General features: G+C 33.4%; 1 protein-coding gene across 2 annotated transcripts; it reads left to right on the top strand.

Moving 5' to 3' along the window:
- The first annotated feature begins 3,373 nt into the window (after positions 1-3,373).
- Positions 3,374-15,169, top strand: LOC129308551 (probable cyclic nucleotide-gated ion channel 5). Of its 2 annotated transcripts, none has more exons than XM_054949724.1 (8): positions 3,374-3,634; positions 5,149-5,301; positions 6,460-7,042; positions 10,150-10,362; positions 10,597-10,835; positions 12,557-12,668; positions 13,325-13,561; positions 14,239-15,169. In XM_054949724.1, exons 2-8 carry the CDS (start codon positions 5,270-5,272, stop codon positions 14,929-14,931), a joined length of 2,109 nt encoding a protein of 702 aa, XP_054805699.1. In that variant the 5' UTR covers positions 3,374-3,634; positions 5,149-5,269; the 3' UTR covers positions 14,932-15,169. The 2 variants fall into 2 exon arrangements, with proteins under 2 accessions (XP_054805699.1, XP_054805698.1); XM_054949723.1 differs by having other exon boundaries at positions 3,375-3,634; positions 10,540-10,835.
- Positions 15,170-15,533: the final 364 nt, after the last annotated feature.

Below are 15,533 nucleotides of genomic sequence, written 5' to 3' on the forward strand. Positions count from 1 at the left end.
GCAATATTTGCAATTTAGTTTAGTAATCAAATGTAGTTTCCCAATTATTTTTATATCTTTACATTTGGATGAATTGAGGTAAGGGAGCTTAAGAATCCTTTAATTACATCTAAGGCTATATCTCTGCCGTGCTTGGTACTTGTTCAAATTCATGACTAGTTTCCACATAATCAAAGTTAAATATATAGCACATCCACTTAAAAATTATTTTTCGCAACAGCTTAAACTGATTGGAATATAATTAAAAAAGGCCCATAAATAATTTTTTTAGTTGCTTTTTGGGATAATATCCCATGGATGATTATATTATGATATTATCTCTATAACAGTACACTTGACTCATGTGAAAGACCTCATAGCTTAACATACGTGTTGACACAATCTGCCATGCATTAGGCTGAAATTAACTTGATTATGAGAATGAGAGTGACAATGGTCAAACTCTGCTTGTTACCTTGGTCAAAACGTCTTTAATCATAACCATTTCATTGACCACTTGTTTGGAAAAGAGTTAGAAAAGACGAGAAGAGGATCCAAATCTTCAATTCTACATATTTGGAAATCCTCGTAATAATGCATCAGTCCGTAAATTCAACCCAACTCTAAATATAAATGTACAAGTTATTCTTCTTCTCTTGCAAGCACAAAACCCTAATAGTTAATTATTCTCTCTCCTTCCTTCACAGGTCCGTCTTCGATGCTCATCCATCAAGTAAAATCTGGGACATCCAGATTTAATTTGAATTGCCCAAATTTTTTTAATTATTTAATTTTAATTTTAATTTATATTTATTAAAATAAAAAGTTATAATTTTTTTATAAATAGGTTTATCATCAATCTGGATAGTACTAATTTAATTTAAGTAATCTAATTTAATATTATAACTTCTAAAATTGACTATCTACTATGTACTCTGGATCATCCATATTCGATATTAAATATTTATTTGCAAAGTCTAAATTTAAAATTTTTATTTTTTATTTCGATAAATACAATATTAAAAAATAAAATATATAATATTTTAATTATAAATTTTTAAAAATATTTTTTAAAAAAATTACAAGTTAAAAATTTTAAATCCGAATTTTACAAAATACATATGGATAATCAATATATAAAAATACAAAAATTTTAATATTAAATTAAACTCTTCATATTAAATATAGACTAGATTAGTAAAAAAAATATTTATTAGAATTTTTTTTATAATTTTTACAAATTTTATTTTTTAAAAAATATAAAATAAAAATATTAAATTATTTACTTAAATCGGGACCATCCAGATTAAAAGTCTGGATGGTCCAGATTACATCACCCTGATGAGTACCGAGATGGTTCCCTTCCCTCACTACTTCCTGAGTTTACTGTATTATGATGATCCGATTCAACACCATCTGAGTGTTACTCTGTGCTCTCGTGATATTCTCTGTTATGACCACGGAGGCGGCCGCCATCGTGGACGGTGCCGAAGGAAGTGCCATCGGCCACATTGGGACGACGACGACGATCAATCATGTGGGTGACCCAAATCCAAAGCTCGATGACCGCCACAGTACTCTGTTACGCATACACAGACTAATGGCTCAAGCAAATCCATACACCAGAGGTTGCAGTCCGATCTTCCGCTGCCGTACCAGCCCCCCGGCTGATCGGAAGCTTCTCTCTCATTAATGTCACTCACCTCTCTCTCTCTCTCTCTGTTATTCCATGATCATCTTAACATTATCATTCATATATATATATATATATGTATGAATAAAATAAATTAAATTATCCATTGTCTTTTGGTGTCTTTCTCAGTTTCTTTCATGTTGTCGAGATTAAAGAGTGCATGAGGGGTTTTGCATGCGTCAATGTTAAGTCAAACGGATGCATGGATACTGATAGTACTGTGATTAGAACTCTAACTATTTATAATATTAATGCTATATACACATACACACAAACACACGCATAGGTAAATAAAGAAATTGGCTCATACCAAGGTAATGAAACCCTCACCATTGATTAAACCATTTGAGATAGTGATTTAAGAGTCAATGTAGTTGAAATGCCAGTCAATTTGGTCATGATTAAAATGATAGTCTAATTAAAATATACAAAATATTTATATATAATTTAAAAAAGAGTAATATTTAATTAAAAAAATATTTACCTGAAAATAAATAAAATTTTCATTTATAAATCACACATAATCCAACAAAATAGTATTACTAAAAGACAAATGTGACCATATTGTTATTTTTTTCTTTATTTTTTAACAAAAAACTTTGCCGTTTTAGGCTTGATATAAAGAAATATATATATATAATTTGACTAGTCAACTCAAATTAAGTTTTAATACCATGATTCATACCGCTTTTAAAAATTATATATCTTTTTTTGTGCTATGCGCATGATATATAATAATAATTCTTAAAAACTTTTTGAAGATTATATTTATTTTCTTTACATATAACTTCTGTTGAAAATGGAAGGGGAAAAAAAAAAAAGAACGAAAAGATTACATGAAATATTGCGTGACACACGGCCACATGGGAATCTTCTTTGTCGCCATCCCTTCCATCCACCATCGAACAGCAAAGTGATTTATTTATTTATTTATTTTTGGTTTCGATAATTCAACCTTTCCACTTTCATGGAAGCTCTGGCTTTTCACAACATCACTTGTGGCCATTATATTTAAATTATATTGGGCAAGTTGCAGCTTTTCACCCTCAATTATACACAATTAATCAATTAATCACACTAGTAATTATACACGTCACCAATAATATCAATATTAATATAACATATACTCTTTAGATTTTTTTAAAGAATAAAATATTATTGATTCACAGAATAGTTTTTTTAAAAAAAATAAAAAAAATGAAAACAGAACCAAACAAAACAAGCACCAATAACCAAAGTATTTAATGTGGCTCAGGGATTATCCATAAAATTTTGGAAAAAAAATTACTTTGATAAGAATAATCTAAATATATACATACTAAACTTATAAATTATTTTGAAGTTTTCTTTATTAAAGTTATTAGTTATTACTACAGAAAGTCCGATGCCATATTAGTTACTGCTCAAGAGTTATTAATTATTATTATCATTTATTTATTTATCATTTAAACAATTTTAATAATAAATATTTGGTAATAATTGACAATTTTAATATAAAAAATTAATAATTTCATTGAAGACATGAGAACTGAAAAGTATTCTTGTGATTGCAAGGTTTTCCTACATTGATTACCTGAGTTTCATTATAAATATTTAAAATAAAAATATAAAAATGCATTTTTAATACAAATCTATGGAAAAATAAAAAATTGAAATTCAGTGTGCATACATCGATCAGACCGATTGTTACAATTTTCAGCTTTGTGGGACGAAAGGGTGGCGTTCGGACCTTGGACCCAAACCACAGACCGCGTCCTCTTTCGTTTTTCATTATTTTAAGTTAAGAAGGGCAGTTCGTTGACCTTTTATCGAAAATCTTGGTGTAATAATTTTTGCCCCACGAGAATTAGTAAAAGATATTTCTGATTCTGATTCTGATTTCATTTTCCGTCTTCCTCTTCATCTGCTTCTGCTTCTTCAAGTCCTTGCAACTCCCTGGTTTCTTTCAAAGGATGTTCCGCTGTATGTTGTTTGCTTCCTTCTAACTCTCCGCCTTTTGCTTCCCCAATCAATCGGAGTCACTAGAAGATCGAGTTTCTGTTCACGAAGTCCCAGTTCTTCTTGTTTTTTTTTTACTCTGCATGTTTGTTTAAATTTGACGGAAATAGACGCAAGCAATTAGATTTTAATTTACTTTGTAGGATGAGGCTGACAGTTTTTGGGGTGCCTTTAGCACTCGTGGTTGAAGTTGGGTCATCGTTAATCTGCAAAATCATTTGTTCGTAATCAGTGATTTTAATTTTTTTCCCCCGTGGTGAACTGGTGTTAGTGCTTGTTAATAGGGGTGCTTTTATTTTCGTTCAGGAATGACGTGGGGTCCTACTTATAAGTCATGGCCATGAAAAAAGCAACCCTTGAAAATGGAATTGTAGGTCAAAAGAAGGGCACTATTTAGATAACCAAGATATCTACCTATGGGTATGGGATCTATGAGCCTTAGGTAGTGGTGAAGCTGTTTAGACGGATTGTAGAGTGCTTGAACTACGAATAATAATAAATTGCACGGGTGCCTTAATGATCTGGGCCACTCCTATAATGGAATCACAAATGGTAAGGGGAGATGCTTAACGTTGGTTTTAATGAAATTATTCTTGGTCGCACCTGAGTTTAATTATAAGGATTTGCTTCTCAGACTTGTTTGGATGTAAGTGTTGATAGAGTATGGGAAGTTAGGAGGAGTTAAGAGGATGAGTGAATTGATTTTTTAATTATAGTAGTCACTTGTTCAGATTTAGTAGGGAGCTTTACAGATTCAGAGATTCCCTTGCTCCCTGCCGATCCTCTTACGATAGCACTTCCAAATTTCTTTTAAATTTTACTTTATTTTCATTGATTATGTTCATTGGAGGTCTCTAGTTAAACCTAATTTCATGTCTGCATCCTCAAGAAAATGTTTTGTAATTTAGGCACTTGACTGTCTACTTGAAGGAAGCAATTTTCATGGTTGGATAATTTGATTATCTTTGCAGGATTTTTAAATCAGTCAGGATTTTTTCCTCACTTGTATTTGGGTATTTTAACCAGCTTCTAAGTTTTACATTTATTTCTATAAGTTTAATGGATTTGGGACACACATCTAATCAATTCAAATAAGACTGGTAATTACAAGCAAATGGACTAGTAAATTTAAGTGTCATGCATAGTTATATTTTGTTGTATGCAATAATGGTATCTGTTGGTGCAATCATATGTGGATACTTGTATATTTGTTGTAAAATTGTAACCCCTGGAAAGGGTAGACATGAGCATAAGTGTTTACTCGTGTCAGGGCATCCTCATAACTGCTGGAAACGGTAGACATGAGCATAAGTGTTTACACGTGTCAGGGCATCCTCATAACTCCATGATTTTTGTTATTCGAACATGAAAGTGCTTCAGACTTTAGCATGAGGTCCTTAGTGAACTTTTGGACTTTGAGCATGAAGACAGAAATATTGACGGTCATTATCTTGAATTTTTATGTTGTTTGGATGCAGATTGATATATGATCAATTCTTGGAAGATGTTTGACCGTGGTTATAAGACATGGGTGATCAGCTGGAAAATTTTCTGAGGTGACAGATATATAGCTCGTTGCAAGATAACAGTCGTTGAGATATGAAGGAGAAGAGAGTGACTAACATTTATAGGTATATACTTTGCTCACTTTTCATCAATGTATTTGAGCAATGATTACTAATTACTGTTGCTCAACATGGTTATTGAATTATTTATGCATTCTGTCATATAAAATGAAGGACTATGGTCTAATGAAAGATACTTTGAAAAGTAATAAATTTAAGCTATCATCATTTCCAAATTCAACCATCAGTTTCCCAAGCAATTTTGTCATATGGCAGTGTGGTTCATTGATTTTAAAACTGTTGTTCTTGTTGGGGGAAAAAGTAAATATAAGTGATTCTTCATTGGTCTCTTGTGGTTTTTGTCAACATAAAAATTTAGGTTACATTCTTTGACCTTGATGTTTATTGATTTTATGATAGAGACTAAGGTAGCTTGGGTTGTTTTATTGAGGCACTTCAGTGGGTTATTTTTCCTTCTTCAATAACTGGTCATTTGTGATGGTTTCCCACCTTGCTTCTGTGTCCAGTTGTTGGTATTAGAGCTAGAGGTTACTGGCTTCCAAAATGAACCACTTGTGGAGAGTTTTGGCTCCATAGGAAGTTGAGTAAAGGGTCACAGAGTCTAGTTGCCGGGATGCTGACTCTTTAAAGAGCGGCCAATTGATAGAGAAAGTAGTATAGGTTGCCTAGTCGTACATTAAGTAGTATGAGCTGCTCTATGATATACTTAGATGAATTGATTTTCCTATTTCAATGGCTAGCTTTTTGCAAGATATTCTGCGATGCTTGGCTGCCTATCATTATGATGTGTTTTCTTCTTCCAACATGTGTCAGAGACCACTTATAGGAATATGGCATACACTTCCAGAACCTCTTGATTTATTTATCAATGATCAGTCAATGTTTCTATCATTTAAAAACTATTAAAACTGATGCCATTGGCAGGGTCTATGATTATACATGAGAATTTTTGTAGTCAAGTTGAAATATGGTAGACTTTGGGTCATAGGCCTCCCTTGCCAACTTAAAAAAAAGAAAAAGGAAACCTGCTATAGTGCTGTATGTAACTAGTATTTGATAAATCATATCCCTGTTTCTCCACCTTGCTTTTGTCTGATCATAGATTGAATTTATGTGCCCTGTTTATGAATATGCAATTATTTTTCTACAGTTTAAGCTGCAGAATGTGATCTATTTTTCTGGATTCTGTTAATTCATTTATAGGTTGGATGACCTGGACTCTAGGCTCTCTTCATCTTCTGATACTCGAGTTAAGAAAAGCGGATTTAGTATTGAGAAATTAAACCATGGTAGCCATGCAAACACTGCAACCTCTAGGTCTTTCAGAAGAGGAATGATAAAGGGATCTGAAGGACTGAAGTCAATTGGACGATCACTTGGATTCAGGGTATCCAAGGCAGTGTTCCCTGAAGATCTGGAAATATCAGATAAGAAGATCTTTGATCCTCAAGACAAATTTTTACTCCTATTGAATAAATTTTTTGTTGTCTCGTGCATTTTGGCTGTGTCTGTTGATCCATTATTTTTCTATCTTCCTGTCATTGATGATCCATCGAACTGCCTTGGCATAGACCGAAAGTTGGCAATCATAGTTACCACCTTGAGGACAACAGTTGATGTTTTTTATCTTATACACATGGCTCTTCAATTCCGCACTGCCTATATTGCCCCATCATCTCGCGTCTTTGGACGGGGGGAGCTTGTGATAGATTCAACACAGATAGCCAAGCGATACTTGCTGCGGTATTTCATTGTTGACTTTCTATCTGTGTTGCCCTTACCACAGGTTAGAAAGATTGGATTAACTCAAATCAATCTTTCATTCTATTCAAATTATTTGTGACTGTTTTCTTTGGCATTTATAATTCTTCTGTATCCATGTTTTGTGTACAACTTTGTCATTTTTCTTGTTAGATTGATGCGGTATTATATCTCAGCTTCTGTCAGCTTCTTGCTCGTGTTTGTGTTTACTTCATGGGTTGTTTTAGGGGATTCTACTTGTGGATACTGGAAGAGTTTTACTTCATTAAAAATGAGACTTCTCACTATTATTTTCTGTATTTCTTTGGAATTTTGGATTCATTAGTGCTGGTATTTGCTTCAACCACAATACCGCATGAATGAGTTTTTTGCTAAAATGGCTCATAAAATTGGTTGTCTATTGGTTGTGATATTATGGCGTTAAGAATTTAACTGAACATGTTTCTACCCCACGTAGTTCTGATGTAACTTTTGTTTGACTTGGGCATTTGCCCTTTACTATATCCAAAAAACAAAAAAAAAAAAGAATTTAACTGAACATTTTCTATATTTAGAAATATTCATGTCATAAGTGAGTAGTGTTTTTTTAAGCTAGTTTGTGAATGTCAATCATCTTGATCTTGGCTTTTTGATTCATGATTATTCTATATGACATTTGATTAATGGAAAATTTAGTGATACCTAGTGATAATGCCCAGCTTAATTTGTAGACTGATTGGTCATATGCTTCGCCTTATCCACTATGGATGGTACTTAAATAATAAGAGGGAGAATATCAATGAAGGACTGCTAAAATGATTTAATATCAAATAAGGATTTTGACAGATCAGATACTTGTTAAAAGTTGAATTAAAACTTGAATTTTTACTTGTCAATTGTTGATGTTTACTTGTTACAAGTTGTTATCTAATATTAAATCATTTCAGAGGTCCTTCAATGATATTCTCCCATAATAGGATTCGCTTCATATAGAGCCTAATTCATTTGAGAGATCCATTATAGCCATGTAATGTTTGATTTCAATGTCAATAATAATGCACTTAGATGCAGGAGAACAGCAGCTACTTCATAAGAGAAGAGACTGAAAAATTAGATGGAAGGATTCTGAATTCTGATTTATACATATATCAGCTTATTGTATACCTTATGATTAATTATTTACAAAGAGGTGCCCAACTGTGATGATCCTTCCTTCCTTCCTTCCTTTATTCTTCTAATTAAGGATCAAGCTTGAGAAATCTGCTGCTTGTTTATGATCATACATAATGTTTCTATCCACAGATTAACAATAGGGAAAATGACAATTAGGGACCCCCTAAGGCCATCAATTACAATTATGGACCCTAAATTATTGAAATCCCAATAATGGACCATATTTCTTGCTTGGAATTAAAAAAATTGTGAATAGTCTAAAATGTCACTCAGAAGTGACTTTAGTAAATTTTCAAGTGACTATTGTATATTCACAATTCACAAACACTCTTAAAAAGTTTCAACAATGAATTTTAGTTTCACACTGAGAGACAATCCATTCCAACTATTGTTTTTTGGTTTACCAACTGAGATGAACAATTTTCCCATCCCATGATAGTAATTTCAATAGTGCCGTTTTTTTGTTTTCCAAGTTGTCTACCTATATATTAATACGCATAACAATTTACAAGTGATTGGGTTCATATTCAGAAATGATTTTAGTAAATTTTCAAGTGACTATTGTATATTCACAAGTGCCCTTAGAAAATTTCAAAAGTAAATTTTAGTTTCATACTGGGAAACGATCTGTTTTCAGCTATCGTTCCTTTGTTTTCCAACTGAGATTAACAATATTTTTATCCCATAATAGTAATTTCAGCAGTGTCATTTCTTTATTTTCTAAGTGGAGGATAATTTTGTAAACTCATGTGTATTTTTAATTCCATGTAAAGACCATAGTTTACTATTGGGATTTTAATAATTTAGAGTCCTTGATTGTAATTAATTGCCTTAGGGCTCCGTAATTGTCCATTTCCCTTAAAGTGTGTTTGGTTCAAGGGGAGGGGAAGGAAGCGCAGCGGTTGTTTTTAGTATTATCTTGTTTGGTTTTGCTAGAGGGGAGGGAGGGGGGTTTTTAATGATCCTTTGTTTGGTTCAAGAGCGGGAGGGGATGGGAGGTAATAACTAAGGGGAAGTAATAATTAATTTACCATTGTATCGTTTATATGTTAATTTTTAATTATTTACTTTTATCATATAAATTAATTATATTGATCTGTACATGCAAATATGCAATAAAACTTCATTATATCAAATACATGAGTCTCATGTTATAAAAAACGTAATTTATTTTTTAAAATAGATTACTTTGTATATTTATATGTAATAGAGGAGGACAGAACTTGTTGTTCAACCATGCACTCGCAAATCTTGCATTTTATTTATATTTTTCATTCGAAATATTCATCATTATTTTTCACACATTATATTTTTTTGTTCTAACATTAAACATTCAAAAATTAGAAGTAATAGAAATATTGAAAAAATATAAGAGAGATATTAAAAAAGAAAAATGAAAAGAAAGAAAAAAATCATGAGGGCTGTGAATGGGAAGGGAGTGGCAGGAGAAGTTGCAAAGTTGAACAAGGAGAATTTTCTTTTACTATGGGCATGTACGGATACAAAAATTGGATGAAGGTAAATTAATCAAAAAATTTAGCTCAGGGGAGGGGAGGGACATTTTGCCTCCCCTCCCCTCCAAATTTTTCAAACCAAATGAGGGAAAGGAGGCATCTCCCCTCCCCTCCCCTCCCCTCCAATCCCCCCCAACCAATCACACCCTTAAAAATATGACTCACCATTTGTAAACACACTTTTCTTTTTATTAGGCATCCTCTTTTCATGTAACAAATATATACTTTCACAGTCATAACTGATTAACTCAAGGTGTCCCAGTCTTCAATGTCAAGTTAGGTATTTATTGTCAGGTTAATAGCATGGATGTTCTTTTGTAGCTAATGCTACTTTTAAAATTTTTGACTGTCGTGTATGGCCTTGTGTCACTAGTATTTTTGCATTGCCATATTGCAACTACAATTATGCAGATTTTATGAAAATGCTAAATTTTCTCTGCTCTCTTTTTCCTGTCCTTGTTTGCAGATTGTGGTTTGGAGATTTCTTCAAAGATTAAAAGGATCAGATGTGTTAGCAACAAAGCAGGCCTTGCTGTTTATAATCTTACTGCAGTATGTTCCTAGGTTTCTCCGGATGGTACCACTGGCTTCAGAACTTAAGAGAACAGCTGGTGTCTTTGCTGAAACTGCATGGGCTGGTGCTGCAAATTATTTGCTGTTATACATGCTTGCCAGTCATGTAAGTTTGTGTTTTTCTTTTTGTTATATTCACTTCGGCTGGTTTTCTCTTCCTTTTTCAACTTTATCTATTATGCCTTCTCGCTCTAATGATTATGCTTGCTATCTAGCTTGATAATACAGTAGATGTGCAAATTTTTTTTATTGCATGTTCTGTTCCGTCAATGGCTCTTTGCAGATAGTTGGGGCTTTTTGGTACTTGTTAGCTGTTGAACGCAATGACTCATGCTGGCAGGAGGCATGCAAGGAAGGGTGCAATAAGAATTTCTTGTATTGTGGTAACCAGCGTATGGAAGGTTATAATGACTGGAACAAGACAAGTGATCAAATTCTTAAGGAACATTGTTCTACAGATGACAATTCGCCTTTTGATTTTGGAATTTTTAAACAAGCATTGTCATCTGGCATTATTTCATCTAAAAAATTCGTGTCCAAATACTGTTACTGTTTATGGTGGGGGCTTCAGAATTTGAGGTGAGTACTATTACTACATTCTTAACAAATTTTACTCTATATATTCTGCTTGAACTGAAACTTTCTTTACATTGTGTTTTTGTGGAAGTTATGACTTCTCAAGTGAAACTTTCTTTACTATATATATCCTTTCACTCCAACAAATTTTACTATATTTGTGGCTGTGCATGCGCATATTCACATGTTTGATTATAAGAAATGAATTTGTTGGTGTAAAGGGAACCAGACATAAAAACTGCCAATAATTGTATTATTTGTGTAGTTGGTATTTTGAACTCTGTCTCTGACTGCCTGTAAATATTCCTAATGGGGATGTTCCATGTCTCTAATAAAATTGATAACTTAATGAATAAGGTGACCTTATTATCACTTTCTGCTCCAGGATAAGTGTGTGGCTCATAAGTTACGCACAAGTGCATTCTTTAATTTGAATTGTATTTTTTATATTCTTCTATCTCAGTTCCAGGATATTTGCATGGTTTTTTTTTGCTCATTACTGTGTTTTCAAGTTACAAACACTGTTTTGGAGCATAACTTGCATTAATGTGCAGTTTTTTCTGTGACTTGACATTCATAACAGAAGGTAGTTTGTAATATAATTATAAATAAGAAAATAATTAAGAATTAGTTACTGTTATAGTATACGATATTAGTAGGATTTAGATAGGATCTGGATAGATTAGGATATCTGCTAAGAGAATAATACCTATAAATAAGAGGCAGTAGTGTACTTGATTTACAATAAGATCTTTGTTATTCAGATTGCTCTTTGCTCCCGTTATCCCTCTTTCTCAACTAAATTCCATAACGCAGTTACTGAGTTCAACAGTTACTGAGTTCAATTAATTTTGCTGGATTCTAAAGAATGCTCTCGTTGTTTTGTAAGGAGTATAACATCTTCGTGTATGTTTCGTTATTTGTTATTATTATTTTTTTTTTACTTTTTTGCTTTAAAAAAAATTAGCCCTTTAAATAGTTTGTGTTTCACTTGTATGGTGAAAAGAAAAAATATTGCACAAAACATTGTTATCAGTTCAACATGCAAGTAATCTGACTGATGTTTGGGTGGGAAGTTTATGCTCGAAGTCGATTTTGTTAACCAGAGGGATGGTTTTAAACTTATCCTTTCAATACTCGAGTTTAGAAGTTTGGGAGGCAAATAATTGACTTTAGGTTGGGTAAATTGGTCAGTAAATGAGACACAAACTATTCATTAAAATTGTGCCAACTCACCTGTAAACCTCTTTATAGGTATAAAATATATTATTTTTAGTTCCTTGATAATTTTTTTTCAATTTTTTGATGGTTTGTAATCAGTTTCTGACCATTCTAATATTCCTTGGTTGTTTCATTTAATCAAATTAATGAGATAAATTGATAATTTTTGTTTTCTATTAAACTCTCCTCGCCAAATGTGGTTCATAAAATGGTTTTGTAATTTTATCTAGCCTTTTATTTTATTTTATGAACAAAGTAATGAGGATTGGGTTAATAATTAAATATCAGTTGACCCATTAAAACCCATACTTTAAAAGCTTATCCGGTGAGTAATAACCAAATCCCTTTTTCCATTTGTCTAAAGCCTGAGCATATAGGATGGTCAAATGCTCAAGGCTTGTAATTGTTTCCTCTATCTTCAATACATCTCTTGAACCCATGTATATTCTCTTTCGATTTTATAGTCACATGCTAATAATATTTTCCATTGGAACTCACTACAGCACGCTTGGCCAGGGGCTTCAAACCAGCACTTATCCTTGGGAAACTATCTTCTCAATAGCGCTGGCCATATTTGGTCTTATCCTCTTTGCGCTTCTCATTGGTAACATGCAGGTATGCGCAAGATCAGGGATTTTAACATATTTTTGGTGCAAGGTTGTTGGAACTCGTGTGGTTGTATAATTTGCCAAGAAAGGAGATTGCTGATGCCCATATATTTATATTATTCATGTCAAATTGCTGGCTGTGCATATGAATCATTAGTACATTCATAGCCATAATATGTATGATTATTAAGTGATATTGAATGTTGCAAATTGCAATCAATTTGCATTCATGCACAGAGTGGGCCAGTGAGATTACATGTTACTGAATGATATTCTTATCATAAGGGAAAAAAAAAATGGCATATTGAATGGTTTTGTCAAGCAAGTACAGTCAGCCTCCGGATGGAGAAAGTCATTTACATGGAGGAAAGGCTGATCGCATTCTATTTTGATTTGATGAGTAGTGAAAGCATGTATAGTCGAAGATGGAACACTACTGTTGTTTTGTTCTGGAAGTTCCCTTTTCTGAATTGATGAACTGGATATTGGTATTCATATTGACAAATAATTGTATGCATCCTAAATAGGTTCAAAATAATTCTTCTGTATTAAGGAGCTAAATCAAATGCACATTCACCACTGCAAAATTATGGTCACAGAATTATCAAGAATAGATTGTTAATAATCAGATATTGATGTTTCAGTGTTTTTCCATGATTACAGACGTATCTTCAGTCTATTACCTTAAGGCTTGAGGAAATGAGAGTCAAAAGGCGTGATTCAGAACAGTGGATGCATCACCGTTTGCTCCCACCAGAGCTGAGAGAACGGGTTAGACGCTATGATCAATATAAGTGGTTGGCAACACGTGGTGTGGATGAAGAAAGTTTGGTTCAAACACTTCCGAAGGATCTTAGAAGAGATATCAAGCGTCACCTGTGTCTGGCTCTAGTGAGAAGGGTATGTTATGAATCCTTTGAAAAATTAGAGACGTGCCATAAAGGACCAAAATTCACACAAAGAGAAACTATGTTTAATCAGATGAATATGTGATTGTATGAGCTCACCGCTCGCCATATTTATAACTAAATTAGCCCCCGTTTTATTGTTGTATCCTCCTTTTGCATGAATATTTTTATCTATTTTATCTATGTTTTCTCCCCCAAAATAATTCAATCTCTTCAAAATGAGAAAAGGGGGGTTTTTTTCTAGCTCTTCAATGTTCATGTAGACCCCTTTTCACTGGAAGCTGTACATAATTTATATCTTAACGGAGCTTTTTACAAAAATGTTGTTTTATCTACATTTTTTGCTAGCATGCTATTTATGAAGCATCTAGAAGCTTTTCCCTTTTCCAATTAACTTAATGTCAAATGGAAAGTGTCATCTGGAAAGCACAAAATAAGTGAGTGTTATTGGATAGTTTTGTGCTATCAATCGCTTACTTTATATTGGGTTTTTATCTTTTAAGCATGAAGTCTATTATACTGTCTCTTGAAATTTGCTTCTATAAATTCTTTAGAAATCTATTGTGCAATTCCTCTTTAATGGATCTCTTGGACTTTTTCTCTTTTACACTCCCCAGTTTTGTGCTGGAGCATAATTCGTGGCCATTAATTTCTTCTTTGCATTTTTAGGTTCCATTGTTTGAGAGTATGGATGAGAGATTGCTTGATGCCATTTGTGAGAGACTGAAACCGTGTCTATTTACGGAGAATACTTACATTGTACGGGAAGGAGATCCAGTTGATGAGATGCTTTTCATTATTCGTGGTCGGCTCGAAAGTGTTACAACAGATGGCGGGAGAAGCGGATTTTTTAACCGTGGTTTCCTTAAAGAGGCTGACTTCTGTGGGGAGGAGCTTTTAACCTGGGCACTGGATCCTAAATCTGGTTCTAACCTCCCAACTTCTACTCGTACAGTTATGGCATTAACAGAAGTTGAGTGCTTTGCCTTAATCGCTGACGAGTTAAAATTTGTTGCTAGTCAGTTTAGACGCCTTCATAGTAGACAGGTTCAACACACATTCCGGTTCTACTCACAGCAATGGAGGACTTGGGCTGCCTGCTTTATCCAAGCCGCATGGCGGCGATATTCTAAGAGGAAGGCCCTGGAGATTCGTCGAAAGGAAGAACCTGACGACTCAGAAGGAACTCACAGCAATGCCGGTGGCAGTTCATACAGCATTGGTGCTACCTTCTTAGCGTCAAGGTTTGCAGCCAATGCTCTTCGTGGCATACATCGCAATCGGAACGCTAAGACTGCAAGGGAGTTGGTGAAACTACAGAAACCTCCAGAACCTGACTTTACTGCTGATGATGCAGATTAGATTTTCTTGTATAATTACTTGCCTGAAATACTTGTTGTATTGACCAAAACACTTTTGATTGGATTTGTCAAGAAACTGTTGTATAAGAAATGTATTATAAATTCATGTCAGTTATTGTATTGAGACATGGAAAAGATGTTAAGGCTCTTGCCTGTTCCCTTGTAAATCCAACGTTAGTCAAACGGACAGTTCTATTATGTCTGCCAAGGATTATGTTATTGATGCCTTCTTCTGTGTATCAGTAATGGTCATTTGTTGGTTGAGTTGGTTTCTTTCAATGAACATGCGGCATCCTTAGTTATAGCGGATCCATGAAAAAACTATATATGTATATATATATATATATGTAATCAAGCGTTTGTGTATTCTATTAAATTAGATTAGTTTGGTTCTATGATGAATGTTTGAACAGCTCTTGCAATGGACAAAAAAATTAGGTGAGTATGGTCTTCAAATTCATTAGGACCAAAATATGCATTCAAGTTCAAAGAGACTTTACAGATGTATTTATAAATCATTCACTAACAAGATCATCACATTGACAATCAGATTTGATCTCAAGACTTTGGGAATTATAGGCTAAATTCTTAGGAATTGGATGC

Source organism: Prosopis cineraria, unplaced genomic scaffold (genome assembly GCF_029017545.1).
Source record: "Prosopis cineraria cultivar Desert tree isolate PC_DT_omini unplaced genomic scaffold, ASM2901754v1 PC4, whole genome shotgun sequence".
Lineage (NCBI taxonomy): Eukaryota > Viridiplantae > Streptophyta > Magnoliopsida > Fabales > Fabaceae > Prosopis > Prosopis cineraria.